We start from the raw sequence: 22462 nt of genomic DNA, 5'->3' as shown, positions 1-22462 counted from the left end.
AATGAGGGCCATTGTCATGTTCAAAAAAACAATTTGAAATGATTCAAGCTTTGTGACATGGTGCATTATCCTGCTGGAAGTAGCCATCAGAGGATGCCTATGATGGTCATGAAGGGATGGACATGGTCAGAAACAATGCTCAGGTAGGCCGTGGCATTTAAACGATGCCCAATTGGCACTAAGGGGCCTAAAGTGTGCCAAGAAAACATCCCCACATCATTACACCACCACCACCACCAGCCCGCACAGTGGTAACAAGGCATGATGGATCCATGCTCTCCTTCTGTTTATGCCAAATTCTGACTCTACCATCTGAATGTCTTAACAGATATCGAGACTCCTCAGACCAGGCAACATTTTTCCAGTCTTCAACTGTCCAATTTTGGTGAGCTCGTGCAAATTGTAGCCTCTTTTTCCTATTTGTATTGGAGATGAGTGGTACTCGGTGGGGTCTTTTGCTGTTGTATCCCATCCACCTCAAGGTTGTGCGTGTTGTGGCTTCACAAATGCTTTGCTGCATACCTCGGTTGTAACGAGTGGTTATTTCAGTCAAAGCTGCTCTTCTATCAGCTTGAATCAGTCGGCCCATTCTCCTCTGACCTCTAGAATCAACAAGGCATTTTCACCCACAGGACTGCCGCATACTAGAATTTTTTCCCTTTTCACACCATTCTTTGTAAACCCTAGAAATGGTTGTGCGTGAAAATCCCAGTAACTCAGCAGATTGTGAAATACTCAGACCGGCCCATCTGGAACCAACAACCATGCCACATTCAAAATTGCTTAAATCACCTTTCTTTCCCATTCTGACATTCAGTTTGGAGTTCAGGAGATTGTCTTGACCAGGAATATACCTCTAAATGCAGTGAAGCAACTGCCATGTGATTGGTTGATTAGATAATTGCATTCATGAGAAGTTGAACAGGTGTTCCTAATAATCCTTTAGGTGAGTGTACACATTACACTACTGCAACAGTAGTTAAAATAAAGATATTTATTATTATTGTAAACCAAACTGTCCATTACATCCATAAGAAGATGATACTGACACATATACATACATATGCACATTTCAACTCTGGGCCTTATACTCACATAATACAATCTACAGTATTCATATTTATAAAGAAAGGGTTCCTATAGATGTTGTTGATGATAGTTCGCCTGATCTGGTTTATTTCTGTCCCAGCCTCTCCAGAGCTTTATGTAAGATCTTCAGGTCATCCCTCATCTGCCCTAAAACATTCTGGATCTTGGAAGGCTCATCCAGGACCTCCATGCTGCAAGTGTAGGGATCATATCTAAAGGAAAAGGGCTTTTGTATTGTAGATGAATATTGCCTGTGGAAAGACAGCAATAGCAGTCAGTAATAATAATAACCCTCGGTGAAGAGATCTACAGATCATCTAAAAAAAAAAAAAACACCTCACCTCAGCTTGTGTTTGGCGTCCTCAAAGCTCTCGGACACAAAGTAAACAGGCTGATATGACTGGTCTTGGTATGGTTGGACCGCAGTCTCAGCTGGGTTAAATGACTTGTATTGAGGCTCATTTGAAAGGGCGTACTGGAAAAAGGCACAATTATCAAATTAATTTTCAAATAAATGCTGATCTTTTAAACTTTCTAATCATAAAAGAATCCTGAAAAAAATGTATCACGATTTTCCACAAAAGCAAAATGTTTCTTGAGCACCAAATCACTACATTTCTGAAGGATCACGTGACACTGAAGACTGGAGTAATGCTGCATTGCCATACTTTAATAATTGTGATAATATTTAACAGTATACCAGTATAATAATATTTGTACTGTATTTGACTGTATATAGTGACTTTGCAAACAACTAAACAAACAAGCGAGCAAGCAAACAAATAAAAAAATATATATTTTTTGTACCAAAAGTTCTCCATATGAAGACAGAAGTCCAGCCCCATAGGCCTTCACTGCTCCATTTTGCTTGCAGAGGCCAAACTCCACTGTAAACCAGTACAGCTGTGTGTGAAAATTAGAGAAATGTACACTTTTGTTACACATACAAACTTGTATAGTACATACATACTGCCTACTAAATATAGGTAAAATAAATTAATATAAATGAGTTTTCATTCAAGGACATAATATCATAGATAATTGCCTTTTAACCCGTTCTTGAATTTGTCATTTGAATGAAGCAACACAAGGGGGCAGTAAAGCTTTGCTTTATTACACTATTCTTCAATTATTCTCCCAACAAATATTTCCATGTACTCACTGTGGACAGTTTCTCAATATCCTCATCTGATGCTCCAAGTGAGGCAAGGCCAATCTCCTGCAGGGTTAAATATTCATAGTTAAAAACAAATTGTTATTAAAATGACATTAAACTAATTATCCAGGGCCGGGTTTCCCGATAACAATGTATCTTAGCTATAAAGAGCGCGTTCTACGAGCGAAGTTACGATCACTTGCAGCAATTCCACGTGCGTTTCTCAAAAATGTACTTAACATGAACGTGCGAGAACGTGCTCTAAGTGCTACTTAAGAGTCGCTGTCCATTTGTGAAGTGCTGAAATATTACCTTATATGGAATCGTTTCCTCTGAACGGTTCACCTAATAATTGTCATTTGATGTGGATTAGCAATCAAAACACCTCTATATAAAGCAACTACCTACAGGCTGAGGCACTGACAAAATGGCTGAAAAAAAGAGGAAAAAAAAGATTCAAAAAGACGAAATCAATATCCTTCTAGAGGAGGTGGAGCGGGAAAGATATTATTTTCAACAGATTTAAAGGCCATCGTACAAACAAAGAGAAACAAAACAACTGGGAGGACATTGCTACCAAATTAAAAGTTAAAAGTTAAATTATTAGTTAAAAGATCAGCTAAAGAGGTCTGCAAGAAATGGCAGGATTTTGCAAGCCTGACAAAAAGGAAGAGGGCACTGCAGAGGAATGTCCAATACATGGCTGGTTTTCGTGCACGTCAGCAAGTCATATAAGTTTATCTATATTTTTCCCAGTTTTTGAAGTATATTTTCTACATTACTTATTTTATTCTTTTTTTTCTTCCTGTCATTTAATTCAGATGTGTATTTGTATTTTTTTGTTTGTTACCTGCCCTCATAAAAACAACAACAACAACAACAAAAACCTTATAGTATTATCGCCATTCACTTAAAGAAAGTTGAAGGCGTAATCTGCCGGTTGTCCTGTAGGTGACCTCATAACTCTCTCTTCTTACGATACACTTAGAGCTTTACGATTACTCCAGAGCACTCGTAGATCTAGGATCATTTTCAAGTGCTACTTAAGTTACGATGCTTTTGGAAAAACAGACCTTAATATTAAGATCACTCGTACGATCGTTTTTACGATCAACGTAGGCTTACGATGCTTTTGGAAAACGCAGCCCAGGTTCATACATTTTCTATTTTGGCTAAATAATTTATGTAGTTTGGACATTTTCATTATAGTACCTGTGAAAACTGAGCAAATTCTTTGTCTGCAAGCATAGGGATATGTCCAAGTAGCTCATGGCAGCAGTCACTGTTGAAATGAAAGTTGAGTTAGTCGAAATATCAATAGTTGCAAAGTTGCAAATGTAAAAAAGCATAATAGGACCCCTTTAAAAAGGTTTGGTAAATGTGTCATTGTCATTCCTGTACGTACGGTTCAGGCGAATGCATGGGAGCTGAAGGGTGACGAATGTACTGGGTACACTGGAACACCCGGAATGCTAGGCTGGCTAGGAAGTCCCGAGCAGAGAGCAGCCCTGCCACTGGCCGCAACTGAAACCCTGTCCTCTCTAAACAAAAGCACACAGACACAGGACATGGTTCAAATTAACGTTTTAAACTCTACTTTTAGCACACAGAAATGAAACTAGCAGGCCTGTTTACCTTTAAGAAAAGCAGACACCTCTCCGAGCTGAGGGATCTTGTCTTCCCCATACAAACATCCGCTCTCCAGTTGACCCAGGGCTTCTAGAAACTGTCTGCAGGCATGACTGGGGTAGAGACTGCTCAGAGTCTTGTAGACCTCCCTCCTGCCTCATCACAAAGAATGATCTTAGAATCACGAGGTTGTACTAGTCTTCCCTAAAAATTTGATATAAGAGTAGAAGAAGTAATGTTTGCAGTCAAACTCAGAATTGGGAAAACCTACCAAGTTGCAATCTCTTCTGGAGTGTAAAGCACTACAGGTAAAGGGTCACCACTACAATGACAAAAGAAAGATCTTTTTTAGACTATAAATAAAATATATTTACATAATTGATGATCGAAGTTCATGCAGTAATCACATTTAGATATATTTTATTTAATTTTGAATGATTAGTAAGCACAATGCACATTTTAATAAAAGTATTGTTATTATTATTATTACTATGTGAAGTTTACAGTAATATATACATTATATAAATGATACATATAAAAAAATCAGATTAATTAGCATAGTGCACATTTTTATTAACAACAACAAATAATTATTATTTTCAGGTTTAAAACAAATCATATTTTCTTACTGCTTATAGTTGAAAGCAAGTGCAGAAATGAATGCTCGTCGTTTTCTGTATTCTGGATCGCTGAATCCCTGAATAATACAATCGTATATATCACTGGAAATACAGTTGATCTGAATAACGCACACGGATTATAAAATCCAATTCCCTGCTTTAAAAACAGCATCACTGTTGTTCACTTACAGGATGGTCCTGTTTCAGATCAGGGTCATATTTGGTTATCAGATGATTGCATTTGTCTAGGTCAGAAATCTTCTTTGGAACCCAGGGAACTATATGATCCAAAATAAAATAAAACAGACATTATAAAATAACTGAAAACAAATGTTTTCTGGTGACGTATGCAATGCAGAATAAATAAATCACCTACTCTTTTCCTCGTGCACTATTCGCACTTCATCCGCAACTCTTTTTAAGGAGTTGATGAAAATGTCAGTGTCGGAGCAGTGCACTTCACACCTCATGAAGAACTCCAGATCCTCTCCGGTGCCCTTCTTCGTCTTCCTGCTCGGCCGACTCTCCAGATGAAGGAGCTTGGCTTCGAAAGTCTGAGTTGCAGTTTAGAACCAATATGTTTGATTACCACAGTAAATGCATGCACTTAAAATACCCATGTTTTCTATTGGTGTAAGATTTTAGGGTTACATTTGCTAACACTTTATGTTACGGTGTCTTTATTCCACATGTTACATGTTGTGTAGTAATAACTGTAAATCTTTATCCTTATATCCTAACCCTATTGTAAGTACATGTCGTTAATAATTACTATTACTCTCTACTTAAATATAGTATAACTGCACTGTAACACAGACAGAATGTGTAGCCCTTTATTTTAACGAGTCATTGTTACAGTGACTAACAGTAAAATATGCATAATTACGAATAACTAACCTAAACAAAACCTGGTTACAATTTATATTAACATGCCATTGTTACTGTGTAATTATATATTTAAGGACTGACTAATAATACTTAGGTTAAGCAAAGGTAGTATTAAAGATTGCTTGAGGGTTAATTGCATGTATTTATACACAATTTACTGTTATTACTATGATAAGAACATGTAACAAAGACACTGTAAAATAGTGTTAAACATTTTATTTGAAGGTGTTACTACACACGTTACATGTACTTAGTAACTATAACCTAAACAAAACCCAGTTACACTTTATTTGAAGCTTTCTGCGTAATATTAATTAACTATATGTATTTACTATAGGGTTAGGGTAGGATTAGGATTTGGTTGGGGGTAAATTGTGTGTAATTATGCATAATTTACTGTTATTACTATGCCTATTATGTAACGATTAAGGACACTGTAAATAAAGAGTTACCCCAAACCCTAATCTTAACACTAGTAGTTAATTAGTATTACACATTAGCCTAGGCTACTTATTTGTGTAATTAGGCTATACTGTGACACCGTAAAATAAATCAGTTTTGTCATTGACATTCATTTACACCGTTTTGAAATATAGGCCTAGATATTTTACGAGATTTTAAACATTTTGCAAAGAAAATAACAAAAATTGTGAATAGTATGTAATATTAAAATAAGTCTCAATTTGTTTGAGACACACCCACACACACCCACGTGGAGAAAACGTTACAGTCTAGGGTGAAACAAAATGTTTTCGTGTGTTACTACAACTAAATTAAAACCATAAGTAAAAGTACGCACCTCGAATACTTTGCCAGCCTTGAAAAGGCCAGCGTTCTTCTCATTTTTGAGAGCAAATAGTATGTTGAGAGTGACTTTGCCGCTCTTGTCCTCCTCGAACACGAAGCTGTCCCCGCAGCGCGACGGGCCCGGAGATGACAAGCCGCTCTCTCTGTCGCGCTGCGCGTCCTCGATCAGACTGCGCTTTCTGCCGCCCAGCGGGATATTCTGCACTATACTGTCCGTCTTCATCGATTCTTAGAGAAACAACTGGCCGCTTTATCTAAAATAGGCTAAATATATCCAATTAATCGTTGTGTTGACACTAAACAAGTTGTTCAAATCTACCTAAATGCGGAGAAAACTCAATGTTCACTGTGGGGCCGCAGCCTAGCAATTTATATCGAGCGCGCGGGACTTTATGTAAATGTGTTGCGCAAATGCACGTCTGATTTCAAGCTGAGACGCGTCATGAACTTGTCTTTTTATTTTCCGGCCACCAAATAAGAGGTGTGACACGTGACATTTTACGGGTGCTTCACAGCCAAAAGCGATACATTACATAAACTAAATGTTTTTTTCGTGAAAGGTCAGGAGTAAATGAGTCTTTATTGAAAATATATAATTCTTTTATATAATATCTAAATCTTTTGTTTTTAGGGTAGGCTACTAAATGATGCAAAAAAAAAAAAAAGAAAAAAAGAGGGCATTGACATCTTGCTGCTCTCCAAGGTACAGACTTCTGCTTTAATTTGCCGTAACTTGAGACAGTTTAAACTGAGACATGCGATAAAGACATTCGATAAATTATTTAAAAAAAATAATGAATTAGTATGCATAATAAATTATATTACAATATGTAGTAGCCTTACAATAATATCTTAAAATAATAATAGAGATATCATTTTTTAATAATAACATAAACTTTATTGATTTTTTTAATACATGTGGCAATGCATGCATAACATTTAAGTCAGATAAATGCAGTAGCTAGGCTATGCTGAATTGCGTTTACATCCAATTTAAAATTAAAAGCACTCATAAAAATTATTCGTCCCACCAAAAGGTAGCTATTAGCTCGACTTAGTTTCAACAAGCCTTTGAAAGCGGGATTCATTGATTGCGGGTTGTTTGGGAAAATTACAGCAACATTGTGCGACAACAATTAAGAAGCAACAGCTGAAGCAAATTCTGGACGGTAGGCAATCAGAATTTCTGCACGATTAAACTACCTAATATTCTAAAATACATAGCAACATATCATATAGGCTATAAAATAACAAATAACCTATCGCGAGAATGCCCGAATCTTTTTGGTATTTACAAGAGATTTGTTTGACGTTTCGTGTTCTTTCGTTATATGACAGATAAATACGTGGTGCTTACATATATTTGGACTAGACACAATAGCTATAAATATTGTCTACATGCAATACATACCTAATGACTAATATAATATTAGGCTAATATCATGCTCGCTCTGTCACTGCTTTATTAGCAAAAAGTGCAGTTAGATGAGCCTAAAAAGCAATATATGGATGATGCTAATGAAGATCTTCTTTGATTTCCCAGCATTTATTCTTTATCGTTCGCCATCGTTTCACTCCATCTTCCGCAGAGCATTGCACAGGATTGAGATCTCACCTGGGAATAATAATACAAATATTAATAAAAGGCTTGATAATACCTCTCCAGTAGCATTAACATTAAGTGGCATGGCATCTGACGCACAGGAGCCAATGGCATATGTCGCTTTGCTTAGTGACACACGCGGTGGCACTTCCGGTTCTTATTGACATGTGCCAGTGGATAGTGACATGTGTCACTGACACTCGCGAAACACTGACACTGCAGTGACACCGAGTCGCGGAACATGCCGTTTTTGTGACCCTCACTGGCAGATGAGTTGAGCAGCTATTTAACTGTGCCACAAAAGCCAAAATAAATATCCTATTTTCGTGATCTTTTTCTCCTAAATAAATGTTAATCTAACTTGTTAAAGTTAGTAATATGTGTCAGTTTGTGACAATCAGTATCTGAGTTGAATGTGTCACTGAATGCTTTATGTAATGCCAATGTTGTTGATCACGCAAACTGCACGTCCTAGAAAACACGAACAAACCATTCATCATAAGTCTACAAATATCGCATTAACAGTCGCATCCGTTACTGTAAACCTTTAATTTTGCATCATGCTGCTCTCATCTAGGTGTCAGTATAAACATAGCCAGCGAAAAGATACACCATAACTTACTACAGTTGAGGAACATCAACGAGTGGTGTATTTGACATTTGTTTGCAAGTTAGACAGTAGCAAAAACAGTAGTTGATAGTATCAGAGTCAGATATATTAAGGGTAATTTGTAAATACTTTATCTGATTTAAAAAAAAATATATATATGTATATATAAAATGTATATTTTATAAATGATTTTCTGATATTAATATAAATAATTAGTCTCCAATAATTTGTTTTAGTTTTTTGCACACTTAGGCCTACTCAGTTATGGATTTAATATTTCACAACTAATTTTATGGAATTATGTAATAAGAAATAAACATATTTTTACAAATGTGAACGCATTCCTTCTGGAGTTGCACAGTAAACAAAGTTAAGTAAAAGTTTTCTCTTTTTTACAGTGAGTGCTGATCTGACCCTTAAAAATGCGTTGTGGGTATTAACTAATGTATTCAGTGTGACTCAGTGATATGAAATAGTATTTCTAAAAAGTATTCTTTTTACTTTAATTGCACCTGTTATTTTCTTTGTTACGGCAAACAACTACATTTTTCATAAAAATATTTTACAATGTACTTTTCCAGAGTCTTTAATCTCCATGGCCAACTTTGCTCATTCCTATTTACATTTAGTACAGAATTTCTACTGAAGATCCTGATTTTATTTGATTCATTCTTGTATGGGGAGGACTTAAAGGGATAGTTCACCCCAAAATGAAAATTCTGTTTTCATTTACTTGCCCTCAATTTGTTCCAAACCCTTATGAGTTTCTGTCTTCTGTTGAATACAAAATAAGATATTATGAAGAATATGAAAAACCAAACAGTTGATGGACCCAATTGACTTCAATTGTATTTTTTTCCATACTATAAAAATCCTCAGCTCATCAGTTGTTTGGTTTCCAACATTCTTCATAATATATTATTTTGGATTCAGCAGAAGAAAGAAATTCAAACATATTTTAAACAACTTGAGGGCAAGTAAATGATGACAGAATGTTCATTTTTGGCTGAACTATCCCTTTAAGTGATGCATAATACTTAAGACACACCACTGATGCTGTCAGCCAGGTTCTTCAGCTGCTGTGTGTTGTCTAGCACATCAATGCTCTGTGTGTAGGGATTGTAGTGTACCGTGAAAGGTCTGGGAATGGTGGCAGCAAATTTCCTGTAAAACAAAAAATGCACAGAGATAACTGTAAAAAGACCTCTGAGAGAAAGGCAGATGTTGTGGATTTAATTACAGTCAATTTACCTGACTTTTTCTTTGGCGTCCTCAAAACTTTCAGCCACAAAATAAACTGGCTGGAACTCAGTAATGGGATACTTTTGCAGGGACGTCTTCTCTGGCTCGAAGGGCAGAAGCTTGGGCTTGTCTGTTAAACAGTACTGCAAGACAATAACATCTACATTTCAGTCTGCTATCCACTATGGCCATATTTTTGTGCATCGAGTCATTTTTCTGTGTATCACTCCCATCAAAAATCATTCTCTAAGAGCTCACAGCAAGAACACAGTTTAATAAGACTCTATTAAAGCACAGGGCATGAACTGGAAAAATATACAAACCCGATTCTGAAAAAGTTGGGACACTGTACAAATAAAAAAAATAAAAAAAGGAATAATTTACAAATCTCAAAAAATTATATTTTATTCACAATAGAATATAGATAACATATCAAATGTTTAAAGTAAGACATTTTGAAATGTAATGCCAAATATTGGCTCATTTTGGATTTCATGAGAGCTACACATTCCAATAAAGTTTGGAACGGTAGCAATAAGAGGCCGGAGAAGTTAAATCTTCATATAAGGAACACCTGGAGGACCTATTTGCAACTTATTTGGTCAATTGGCAACATGATTGGGTATAAAAAGAGCCTGATGATGGGCAGAGGATCACTAATTCCCCCAACGCTGCGGCGATATCAGGTTTCTCAGAAAAATTGCAAAGAGTTTGAAGTTATCATCATCTACAGTGCATAACATCATCCAAAGATTCAGAAAATCTAGAACAATTTCTGTGCGTAAGGGTCAAGGCCAGAAAACCATACTGGTTGCCCGTGATCTTTGGGCCCTTAGACGGCACTACATCACATACAGGAATGCTACTGTAAAAGATATATCAACATGGGCTCGGGAGTACTTCCAGAAAACATTGTTGGTGAATAAATCCAGCGTGCCATTCGCTGTTGCTGGCTAAAATTCTATAGGTTAAAAAAAGCCATATTTAAACATGATCCAGAAGCGCAGGCGTTTTCTCTGGGCCAAGGCTCATTTAAAATGGACTGTGGCAAAGTAGAAAACTGTTCTGTGGTCAGAAGAATCAAAATTTGAAGTTCTTTTTGGAAAACTGGGACGCCATGTCATCCGGACTAAAGAGGACAAGGACAACCCAAGATGTTATCAGCGCTCAGTTCAGAAGCCTGCATCTCTGATGGTATGGGGTTGCATGAGTGTGTGTGGCATGGGCAGCTTACACACCTGGAAAGGCACCATCAATGCTGAAAGGTATATCCAAGTTCTAGACCAACATATGCTCCCATCCAGAAGACGTCTCTTTCAGGAAAGACCTTGCATTTTCCAACATGACAATGCCAGAACACATACTACATCAATTACAACATCATGGCTGCTTAGAAGAAGGATCCGGGTACTGAAATGGCCAGCCTGCAGTCAATATGTTTCAGCCATCGAAAACCTTTGGCGCATCATAAAGAGGAAGATGTGGCAAAGAAGACCTAAGACAGTCGAGCAACTAGAAACCTGCATTAGACAAGAATGGGAAAACATTGCTATTTCTAAACTTGAGCAACGTGTCTCCTCAGTCCCCAGACGTTTGCAGACTGTAATAAAAAGAAAAGGGGATGCCAAACAGTGGTAAACATGGCCATGTCCCAAGTTTTTTTTAGATGTGTTGATGCCATGAAATTTAAAATCAACTTATTTTCCCCTTAAAATTAAACATTTTGTCAGTTTAAACATTTGATATATCATCTATGTTGTATTCGGAAAAAAATATATAAAATTTGAAACTTCGACATCATTGCATTCTGTTTTTATTCAGAATTTGTACAGTGCCCCAACTTTTTTGGAATCGGGTTTGTAGAAAGGCACAACATACACACCTGCAGTTCGCCAAAAGATGAGAGCAGACCCGCACCGTAAGCCTTTACTGCATTCCCTTGCTTGCACAGACCAAACTCCACAGTGAACCAGTAAACCTACAAATAACAGTAATAAACATTTTATAATCCTTTTAAATATACCGTGGTCTTATAACATGGTCTCAGTTAAAATGTGGAGAGTGGCTTGTAATCTCTTCAAATCTATTGTAATCTTAAGCAATACTTACTGTAGCCAGCTTCTCTATGAACTCATCAGGGGCGCCCAAAGAAGCAATTCCAATTTCCTGATCAGACCGAAAACATCATCACATTATGTCACTCATAAAATATCGTTCAGTCGGTCTGTTTGTCTGTCTGTCTGTCTATCTATCTATGAAATTATATTATAGTTTCATTATGATATCAAACCTGTGAGAACTGGGCAAAACTTGGGTCAGCAAACAGTGGGACATGACCCAGCAGCTCATGACAGACATCCCTGAGGAAAGAAATACATATTTTAGCCACTGTAATATTACCAGTATTTCCTATGGTAATTTTTCACAATTATGAAATTATTAATGTGACATTTATTTCAAAGATATAGCTTTGTAACAGCTTCTCGGTGTGTACACTCACGGTTCAGGTGTGTACATGGGTTTGGAGCTATGGCGAATGTACTGGGTCGAGTGAAACACTCGGAAGGCGAGACCTGCTAAGAAGTCACGCGAGGAGAGAAGACCGGCCACGGGACGCAGACGGAAACCAGTGGATGCTGAGAGATCAACAAAGGGTGAGATATGTAGTATTTTATTGAAATATAAACATTGTGAAATATTAATTGAAATATTTTTTCACATGCTAAATCATCATTTTTAGATATCCTCAGTTTGACTGTGCTACACTGGAAAATGATCTTACATTGCAGGTATAGCGAGATGTCCTCTAGCTGCGGGATGTTGTCCTCACGGTACCCGCAGTACATCTCCAGCAGTGGAAAAACACGGTTGTGTTCACGGCAGGCATGTGTGGGGTACAGGGTCTTCAGCTCTCTAAAAACCAGCCCCCATGTGGCCTTCTCTTCAGCCGTGTATTCAACACGTGGAATAACCTGTCCACTGAAAGAGAGAGGGAAGCTTAGCTCATTTTTAATGTGTTCAAATATTTTTGTCTGAACAGTATCTATAGATTTATTGTTGAAAACCCAAAATATGATCATTTGATCATTTGATCAAAAATAATTATACAGTTTTATACAGCCCCCCCAAAATATGTCATCATATACTCACTCTCTAAACCTATAACAAAAAATATTTTGTTGTTTTGGGTATTTTTCAACATCTTTTATGTTCCTCAGAATGAATGAACTCATACAGGTTTGGAACAACATGAGGATGAGTGAATGGTGACAGAATTTTAATTTTGGGTGAACTGTCCCTTTAAGATTCCAAATGCTTCTTGGGTTCCATTGTATTTTTAGACCAAAACAGCTCTTAAAACCGGATCTAAACAAACATACACAAGTGTAGCTTGCATATTATCGTAGCACGGTTTTAGCCTTTAAAATGTTATACTGAAAAAGTAACTGAAATAAGCACAAATGTCAGGGCATGTCAAAACACTACACACGCAATCTTGCACGTCATATCTGTGTCAGTCTAAAGTTCAGGAGTGATGAGTAGTGTTATTGTTGATGGAGCGTGTATGTAAATGTGAGCTTCCTCAGGGGGCGTAGCATTCAAAGCTCCTGCCCTTTGTAGTGGCCGTGTGAATAATGCATCTCAATTATGATGACAAAGCTCCCCGCGCTCTGGACTGCGCTGGGGCCCTGTAATTTAGCCCTTTTGTTTGGCAGTAGGGAATATTTTCCATAGAAAGCACACAACAAAACAACATGGAAAACGTTAGAGGTGGGGACGATCCCTGTAGTCAATGGGAAAGTGAGGGAGAAAGAAAGAATAGTTACTGTCTGTAGTTGTAGGCAATGTCAGCAAATTCCTTCCTCCTGGCACGGTACACAGGGTCCGTAAAGCCCTGCGAATGAGAGCGGCGTTAGGGTGTTGTGATCACAAGGGGGATCTACGGCTAGTTTGGATCCCTCAGTAGCCTTTGACAGAATTACTCAGTCTCATGCAGAAGACTCATTCAAATGAAGCCTTTGTAGAGTGTTTGCTGCTCATGATGAATGCATTTCAGTTTAATAACGGCTGGAAAGGGGCAATTATTTATAATTACAGGGGCTCAATTAAAGCGATGACATCAATTTGAGGGCCCCGCCCGTTTCCATTAGAATAGAGAGTGATGCAGATCCTGACTGTGGGCTTTTAGCGTCGCTTGGACCAACTACACGTCTACAAAAATACACCCACACACGCATGCGTTTGAAATAAAAATGAAGAAGTTCCTCTCACGCTCACTTTCGCTCTTTTCTCTGATCATGCAGACGGTGACTTCAAAAACAGACACACACACACGCATGCACATGTCGCACACACACACACACACACACACACACACACACACACACACGCACGCACGCACGCACGCACGCACGCACGCACGCACGCACGCACGCACGCACGCACACACACACACGTCTAGTTTGCTGTCTTTGTGGGGACTCTCCATAGACGTAAGGGTTTTTATACCGTACAAACTGTGCACTCTATCCCCCTACACTGCCCCTACCCATAACAGGAAACAAACAAAAATGAAGAAACAATTATGCATTATTTAATTTTCAAAAAAAATATAATTTAGTATGTTTATGAATCTATTTACATGCTGGCTGGTCCCCACAATGTAGATGAACTCAGGTTTTACTATCCTTATTGGGACATCTTTATTGGTCCCCACAATGTAATATAAACAAGGACAAACACAAACACATATACATATACACACACACAAACACACACAGACAGTGTCTTACAGGATGGTCTGCATCCAGCTCTGACCCGTAACTGAGAATCTGATTGGCAAAGCGATCCAAGTCATGGATGACACTGGGGAACCACGGAACTTTAGATGAGAGGGGAAGAGTGTTAATTAAAGGAATATTTAAAAGTAGCACACTTAAAAAAAAGTAATTTTAAAACAGAAATAACATACTAATACTTGAAAGTGCAAACTGAATGTTTTTTGGACACTTAATTGCATGCCAATTGCAATTAAATGAAAATGTATTACAGTTTAATTAATGAATTATTGTCAATTAATTGCAATTACAGGTGAACTTGAACTAGTGCTTTTTGCCCCATTTAAGTAGGCCTTAAATTTCATCATTACCTCTACTTTCTTTTAAATATGGTTTTGTGTGCAAATATAAGACTATACGGATGTACTTCTACACAAAAATGGTTATTGAAACACAATGATTTAAAATGTAACAAAGTAAAACTTGAGACTTATTACAAAGTGTACTTTTCACAAGTTACACTTTGTATCATTACACTTTTAAGCACACTGCAAGTGCACATTCAATACAATTAAGTTCACTTCTTTTTAGGAAATAGTTATGCACTTATAATGGAAGTCAATGAGGCGAGGCATTGAACAAGATGAAATGCTGAAATTAATTTATAGCCATAAGGGTAAAATAGTATTCCTGCTAGTGGAAGAAGAGTTTAATGAAATGACTGATTATTCGTAACTATCCACAAATTCCACTCTTTGGAAACATGGGAGTAACATTCATCCACCTAGAACAAGTGTCTCACTACTAAAATGACAATTAAGACAACTATACAGCTCAAGTAACACACATTTCTCCAGAATTGTCTATAGTGAGTCTATAGTGAGTCTTTATTAAATTGAGATTAATTAACTAAGGTTCTGGATATGTGAACTTTTTTAATATCGATTGATCGCTAACAGTGGCATGCAAACAGAGATGGATGACACAGCAGTAAACAGAAAGCATTGTATTGAGAAAGAGCCCGTCCAGGCTATTGGGCTAAATCTCTCTCTACAGCGGCCAGAGCTGTGTATGGTCTTGATTTATGACAGTTAAACTCTTTGGAGGTCCAGCCGTCAGTTCACAGTTCAACAGTGAGCCTGAGGCGGTCTGAACAAAAGGCCAACAACTGAAGACCCTGACTGGTTTTCCTCATTGGCCATAAATATCCATAAATGTCCCTGCTCTGTGTTTCCTTATAGTACTGAGGGGGAAATTTTGATGGGTCTGTCAACTTTGACCCCCCACCCTGCTGAACTGACTCTTGGAGAGAAACAAGACATTTTAGTCCATCTCTATGAGTCTGTTTGTCCTCAAAAACTAAACTAATGTAATTCTGGAAACAACCATAAGAGAGGCTGAGTGCAAGGGTCTTTACCATCCATCTGCACGATGACATTAATGAGTGATTACAACGTGTTCTATTCCTGTATCCTAGTCTTGCTCCCTCATTTGCTCTCTTATTGTGTTTCTCCCTGACCTCGAAATGCCTTAACAGATTTTTTTTTTCTTTAGTTTTCTCATTGGGAGTGGTGAGTTATTCTTCATACTGCTGCATTGCGTCTCACCTGTGTCTTTCTGTTTGTTGCGAGACAACTCGTGAACTTGGCCACTGATCTGTGTGCGCAGAATGTCGACAACTTCATCCAGAGCTTTAGAGGAGGTTTGATCCACGCTGATGAAGAACTCGTATTCTTCTTTGTTCTTGCGTGATGGACGGGACTCAATGTGGGTCAGGTTAATGCCGTTCTCCTGCAAAGTACAGACAATATTATATATAACAAATATATTATATATAAATGTTTCATTGTGATTACATAATTTCAAACTATTTGATTGTATTGTCACAGCAGCTTCAAAAAACAACAACAAAAAAACACAGCACCACACATACAAGTCATTTCCGACACTGTACAATATAAAAATGAAAAATGTGCTAAATTACAATTTATGAATATCTCAAGTAATATATATATAAAGTGCGACATAAAAATAGGTCAAAAGTCAAAAAGTCAAAGTACCTTTATTGTCCCACAAGGGGAAATTGGATTTGCAGCAAATGCTCCACATAAACACATAAACATACAACTAACACTCACCAACAAAGACCAAGGAATTCACAATAAGGCCCAATGTACATAATGTCCAAATAAATAATTAAATAAAATACAGAACAAGATCAAGTGCAAAAATGCAACTTGGACAAGTTATTATAAAGTACTAAGTGCCATTAAGGTGTCTCACAGCTGACAGAATAAAAGATATTTGCATCCTCTTTGTTCTGCAGCTAGGAACCGCCGCTCAGAGGGCAAAAGCTCAAACTCTGTTCTTAGGGGATGATCCTATGAATGAGATATGACTCTAACTTTCCTCTGGACCTGTTTTATGTATAACTCCCCAGGTTGAGACTGACTTCTCCTGGAAATCTTGCTCGCCACTTTGACCAAACTACCAAGTCTGTTTTTATTTGCCAGAGAGAGGCTTCTAAGCAGCTATTCAAAAAGATAAACCCGATTTAATAAAAGCACGATAAAACAGAGTCATCCTTTCTGAAGAAACATTAAAAGTGTTAATTTTCATAAGAAAGTACAGTCTTTGTAGGATTTTCTTTGAGACAGCGTCAACCAAAGGTTCAAAACAAAGTCTGTTGTCTAAAATGACTCCAAGATATTTATATGTCTCCACGAGCTCAATGTCCATGCCTTTAATAGCCGTCACTGGGGGTGGTGTTCTGCTGAAGTCAATGACCATGTCCTAAGTTTTAGATACATTCAACTGTAAAAAGGAACTATCGCACCACTCTACAAAGTCATTGCGGACTGGCTCATTCCCTGATAGCAGGCTGACAATGACAGAATCATCATTGTGTAATCAGTATGTATCTACCCTGGTACAAACTGCAACACTGGTTTGTGCACAGGATGTACAGGAGAGGAAATAGACAGCAGCCTTGGGGGGAACCAGTGGATGTAAAAGTGACTTCATATAGGGTGTTGTTGGCCCTCACACTCTGGGATCTATCTGTTAAAATATCCAATAACCAGCCCACCAAATTCAATTCAAGGTTAAAATCCGCAATCAGTCTCTCAGCGAGCAGAAAGGGCTGAATGTTGTTAAAAGCAGAAGTAAAATCAACAAATAAAAGTCTGACATGAGTTGCATTAATAAAAACAATCAACACAAAAAAGCTTTCTGAATAGAAAAGTCTTCAGTCTTCATATATTTGATTATGAATATTTATATTAGGGACATTTTTTTGTTTTGTTTTATAATGTTTGAAAATCTGATTAGAGAATAGAGAATGAACACTAGGTGGCACTCCAAGCTAGTCCATCTAAGGAAAAAGCAATTAATTTAAAAAATGTGTAAGAAGAACCATGAACATAATTAAGAATGTTTAATAGGCTTCTGTGTGCATGCGGTCCTCACTTTTCATAATTAACTCCCAATTTAGTCAATTACATAATGTATCAGTAACCACACTGTATTAACCTTGCACACACACACACACACACACACACACACACACACACACACACACACACACACACACACACACACACACACACACACACACACACTAATGTTGGTGCACCTATTAGTATAAGGACATTCCTTAGGCGAAATGGTTTTTATATTGTACAAACTGTAACTGTATATGCTAGCCCTATCCCTTAACCTACCCATCACAGAAAACTTTCAACACTTTTAATAATGTTTCTTCAAACCATTACATAATTACAAGGACTCATATACCATGTTGACATTGTAATACCAGTATACTCATAAAGATATATAAACAAGCACGCAAGCATGCATTTTTAGATATTCCAAAAAAACAAAAACAAAACAAAAACACTACTTATTGTGATTTATAAGCTGTTTTCCTCAAGGGGGCCAAAAAATGTTCCCACAAGGACAAAGATTTCAGATATTTCCATTTTTGTGAAGACATTTTGTTCCCATCCAAACACATACACACATTAACACATTTGTGCTACACATATTCATTTTGGCAACAATTGGGACTGACTGGGCAGCTTTATTCAGCCAATAGGAGAGAGGGTGTTTTTGCACTGCTTCAGCCAAAACATGTTTGTATTTATGTGTTTTTACGCACACAGAGGGAGGACACTCATTGCTGTTTGCCATAGGCCCGTAGAGAAGGCGGATGGGGTTTACAATGCCTTGGACCCTCTTTGGTCCTTTTTCATCTTGCTAAATATTTTCTCTCCCTTTCCCATGTGGTACTGATTGAGTCCATATGGATCTACATCCTTTACCACTCAAAACACAACAGCAGAGTATTGCTGCATTATTGTTCTGCATGGTTGGCATTTTTTTGCCGTGCTGAGTTATTATAACTGTGTCCAGCATGTCAACAGGTTAATTCAGAACATTCATTGTATCCGTTCTGCGTATGTTTTGTATATGGATAATGCTAAAGCTCCTGTTAATATGTGGTTTAAATAAACTTGTTGATACATGCTAGTCTATTTGTGGTTATTTCTGGTTTGTTTTATACTATAACAAAGATCTTAATAAATAGTATTGTTTGTATCATATTAATCAATAATAAATAGGCTTCTGCACACCATTATCAGATATGTGACAAATATGTTTAAAATGGAATGTTAATAGTAATAACTATTATTCACTATAATTATAATCAACTAATCTTTCATAAAGCATCCTTTTCCCTAACAGCGACTTCAATGTAGGCTGGAGGAAATTGCTTTTAATGAAAGAATTGTGGGTGGAGTAGGGGTGTTTTAAGGGGGTGGAGTAGGATGGTACAGAAGAACCAATCAGAAGCCACAGGCCAAGCTTGACTTGCAGGAAAGCACCAGAGAAGATTCTAGGCTTTCAGGATTCTAGAGTTTCAGGAAAGCAACTCCTGAAAGAAATATTTTAATTATATTTCTTTAAATAAAAAATTTTTGGCTTACGTCTAAAGATATATATATATTTAGACATAAGCCAAAATATTTTTTAAAAATTAACCAAAAGTGTTAATTTAGGTTAATAATATAATATAATATAATATAATATAATATAATATAATATAATATAATATAATATAATATAATATAATATAATATAATATAATATAATATAATATAATATAATATAATATAATATAATATAATATATAACACTGAATTAACTATAATATAAAAAAGAGATAAACACTCAAGTTGTCAAGCGAAAAAATACTGTTTATTTCCTATGTAGAGGATTATTCGCTTTTAGAAAGAAAAAAAACTCTCGTGTTTCACTTTTTTCAGTAGGCTTTCGTAGTTACAATTCTTTAAATAAATTTAGTAAATAAAACCTGTCATCTACACGTTTCATTGCACGTAGGCAGAAGAAAAGTCAACATGCAAAACAAAGTATACTGAACTTTGAAGGGAAAAACTTGGAGATGATTCAAGGAATCTTGGCATTCTTACAGGACACAGGCACCGTGTGCATGTCTATATGTGGTTGTATGTTGTGATAACTGAAAACGATGTTTATTTGATGATTTCTATCAATGAATGAGTGTTTATCTCACAATATAACACCTTTAAGTATACAGTGTTTGGACCCTTAAAGAATCTATATTAGAACATCAAAGGTACATCCAGTGACAAGCTGATGTATCGTACTACTTATTTATTTTTAATTTCATTTTTTACTAATTGTGAGCATATTCTTTCATGTCATCAAACTGATTATATTATTGATTTTTTGATATGCCTAACAAGTACGGTGGGGACAGGTCACGACGCTCTTTCATAATGGCATTTGCCTCTGTTTTCAGTGTCAGTTCACCACATCTGCATTTATTTGACCAAAAATACAATACAATAGTGATATTGTGAAATATATAATAATAACTGTTTTCTAATTAAATACATTTTCTGTGATGACGAAGCTGCATTTTCAGCACATGAAATGTGTCACATGATCGTTCAGATCCTTCATTCTAATATATGCTAAACTGCTAACAGCATTTGAATAATACAAAGCTGGGTGAAAATAATTCACATTTTTCAAATGCAAATTTGGCTTTTAATATATCATGGTGCTGTGAGGTCAACTGAGGTTAACTGTTAACTTCATTAACTGTTACATCAGATGCACAGTATTGCCCAATCCACCACAAAAACGTCCTGTTCAGTGTTTTGCATTTTTACCAATGTCCCTCTGTTATTCTGCAGCTGCTGTCCTTGACCCCCATGTTTTGGCTATAGATAAATGCAAGCGTATATATGAGAGAGAGAGAGAGAGAGAGAGAGAGAGAGAGAGAGAGAGAGAGAGAGAGAGAGAGAGAGAGAGAGAGAGAGAGAGAGAGAGAGAGAGAGAGAGAGAGAGAGAGAGAGAGAGAGAGAGAGAGATACTAACCTCAAATAGTTTCAAAGCTTTAACTAGAGCGCCAACCTCCTCTTTCAGAGAGAAGATGCAGGACACCACTCCTGATTTGTTTAATGGTTCTTCCAGGTAGGACGAGGTCAAAGAGCCCTGTTAAACAAGCAGATATCGAGACACCCACACAGTTACACTCTTCCTCATCAACACGCATCAAATGAGTGCAAAACCGTCATATAAAATTACATCTTTGAGGGCTTTGCCCTTATTTATTTGATCAGCGCCCACATTTCTTTAACATTATAGTTAATCTTTCACATAGTGCCAAGGGACACAGAATGACCCATCTCTGTTTGTAAATACCGTGTATTTCTTATAGTTTTAACAGTGTTTGTTACACATTAGCAGCTAAACTACTGATGACTAACTTTTTTAAGCCACACTCACCTTTCTGGTAATGCCCACAATGTAAATTACTGTAGATAATGTCGCTTCAAATCAAATAATGTCAGCAAATTTGTGTTTAGAATTAGGGGTATAATTATCTTACTATTGCATGATCCTAATTATGCTTCAAAAATAGCGAGTGTGTGTGTCTGAGCAGAAGGACTTTGAAGTGTACGTTAGAGCAGAATGACTTTAAAATGTGTCGGTCAGAGCAGAAGGACTTTAAAAACCCATGACCAAAGTCACACACACATTCCTGTGACTCAAAATGTCAATAACTTTCCCTCCTAATTTGCAGCAATACCCAAAATATACCTTAAAATAAAATGATATATATATATATATATATATATATATATATATATATATATATATATATATATATATATATATATATATATATATACAGTATTATTGACTTGACTACATCAAATTAATATTTCATAACTTTCAACCCATAATGCTCAAGAAAATCAGGTCTCCAATTGAACATTTTCACATTTTTCCATTGGCCAAATGGAATTTCTGTGAATTACATTACATAAATTCACAGTAATTCAATTTGGCCAACTGAAAAATGTAGATTGGAATTCTCAATTGGAGACCTGATTCTTTTTGTTTTGTTTTTCTTTTTACAGTGAAAGCATACCTTAAAAAAAAAGGAATTGATTTTATTATTGACTTATTTGACAGCATCAGATTAATATTTCTGATGACTTAAATTTTGACCAGTTTTAATTATGTTTAGTAGGCTACCTGTTCACTGGACTTTCAATTGATGTTGTTTGCCTTTATTGTGTGGTCTGGAGAGAATTTTCCAGTCAGGTCTGACAATGTGGACTGTCATTGACCAAATGTAGATCACACAGAATTTACACATTTACTTTTCTGCATAACCAGGTCTAATTTGCAACCATGTCAGCACCCTAATGTAAGGGAAATGCTATAATAAATACATTATTTTAAATAATATATACAGCAATATAATCATAATAGCTATAATTTCGAAATAAAATGTCTAAAAGATAGAAGAGTGTTAACCTTTCTCTCCAGTTCCCCGTTCATCTTCTTGAAACCTGCGTCCATTCTTGCTTCAGTCTTCAGGTAATGTTGGTTTGTTGGATGCTTCTGTGCACTTTGTGCATCCCACCCAAAACTCCATCGATTTAAAAGTACCACGTGACACCACACCCCCCTGTG

General features: G+C 36.7%; 2 protein-coding genes across 2 annotated transcripts; both read right to left on the bottom strand.

The window, feature by feature from the left end:
• Positions 1 to 1123: 1123 nt before the first annotated feature.
• th2 (tyrosine hydroxylase 2) lies at positions 1124 to 6818 on the bottom strand. The gene is made up of 12 exons (XM_067426901.1): positions 6182 to 6818; positions 4871 to 5048; positions 4684 to 4772; positions 4504 to 4571; positions 4146 to 4196; positions 3881 to 4026; positions 3651 to 3786; positions 3458 to 3527; positions 2252 to 2308; positions 1897 to 1992; positions 1431 to 1564; positions 1124 to 1340 (listed from the first exon to the last, which is right to left on the bottom strand). The coding sequence occupies exons 1-12, from the start codon at positions 6410 to 6412 to the stop codon at positions 1175 to 1177; spliced, it is 1422 nt and encodes a 473-aa protein (XP_067283002.1). The 5' UTR covers positions 6413 to 6818; the 3' UTR covers positions 1124 to 1174.
• A 625-nt stretch (positions 6819 to 7443) lies between these two features.
• Positions 7444 to 22462, bottom strand: pah (phenylalanine hydroxylase). The gene is made up of 13 exons (XM_067428253.1): positions 22304 to 22462; positions 20852 to 20968; positions 16030 to 16213; positions 14438 to 14526; positions 13472 to 13539; positions 12427 to 12623; positions 12145 to 12280; positions 11935 to 12004; positions 11754 to 11810; positions 11527 to 11622; positions 9654 to 9787; positions 9451 to 9566; positions 7444 to 7804 (listed from the first exon to the last, which is right to left on the bottom strand). The coding sequence occupies exons 1-13, from the start codon at positions 22346 to 22348 to the stop codon at positions 7761 to 7763; spliced, it is 1353 nt and encodes a 450-aa protein (XP_067284354.1). The 5' UTR covers positions 22349 to 22462; the 3' UTR covers positions 7444 to 7760.

The sequence above is a fragment of the Pseudorasbora parva genome, chromosome 20 (assembly GCF_024679245.1).
Source record: "Pseudorasbora parva isolate DD20220531a chromosome 20, ASM2467924v1, whole genome shotgun sequence".
Taxonomy (NCBI): Eukaryota; Metazoa; Chordata; class Actinopteri; order Cypriniformes; family Gobionidae; genus Pseudorasbora; species Pseudorasbora parva.
The sequence above is the reverse complement of the archived record's forward strand: the minus strand, read 5'-3'. Positions and strand labels throughout refer to the sequence as shown.

Bases quoted from the DNA above. Each gene is read 5' to 3' on its own strand.
- th2 (XM_067426901.1), bottom strand. From the start codon at position 6,412: ATGAAGACGGACAGTATAGTGCAGAATATCCCGCTGGGCGGCAGAAAG. The intron at 5,049-6,181 runs GTGCGTACTTTT...ACTGCAACTCAG, and splicing joins AGGCTGGCAAAGTATTCGAG to ACTTTCGAAGCCAAGCTCCT. The intron at 2,309-3,457 runs GTACTATAATGA...TTAACCCTGCAG, and splicing joins AATTTGCTCAGTTTTCACAG to GAGATTGGCCTTGCCTCACT.
- pah (XM_067428253.1), bottom strand. From the start codon at position 22,348: ATGGACGCAGGTTTCAAGAAGATGAACGGGGAACTGGAGAGAAAG. The intron at 14,527-16,029 runs GTGAGACGCAAT...TCTCATCTAAAG, and splicing joins CAACAAACAGAAAGACACAG to TTCCGTGGTTCCCCAGTGTC. The intron at 7,805-9,450 runs GTGTGTCTTAAG...TATTATTCCCAG, and splicing joins CCTGGCTGACAGCATCAGTG to GTGAGATCTCAATCCTGTGC.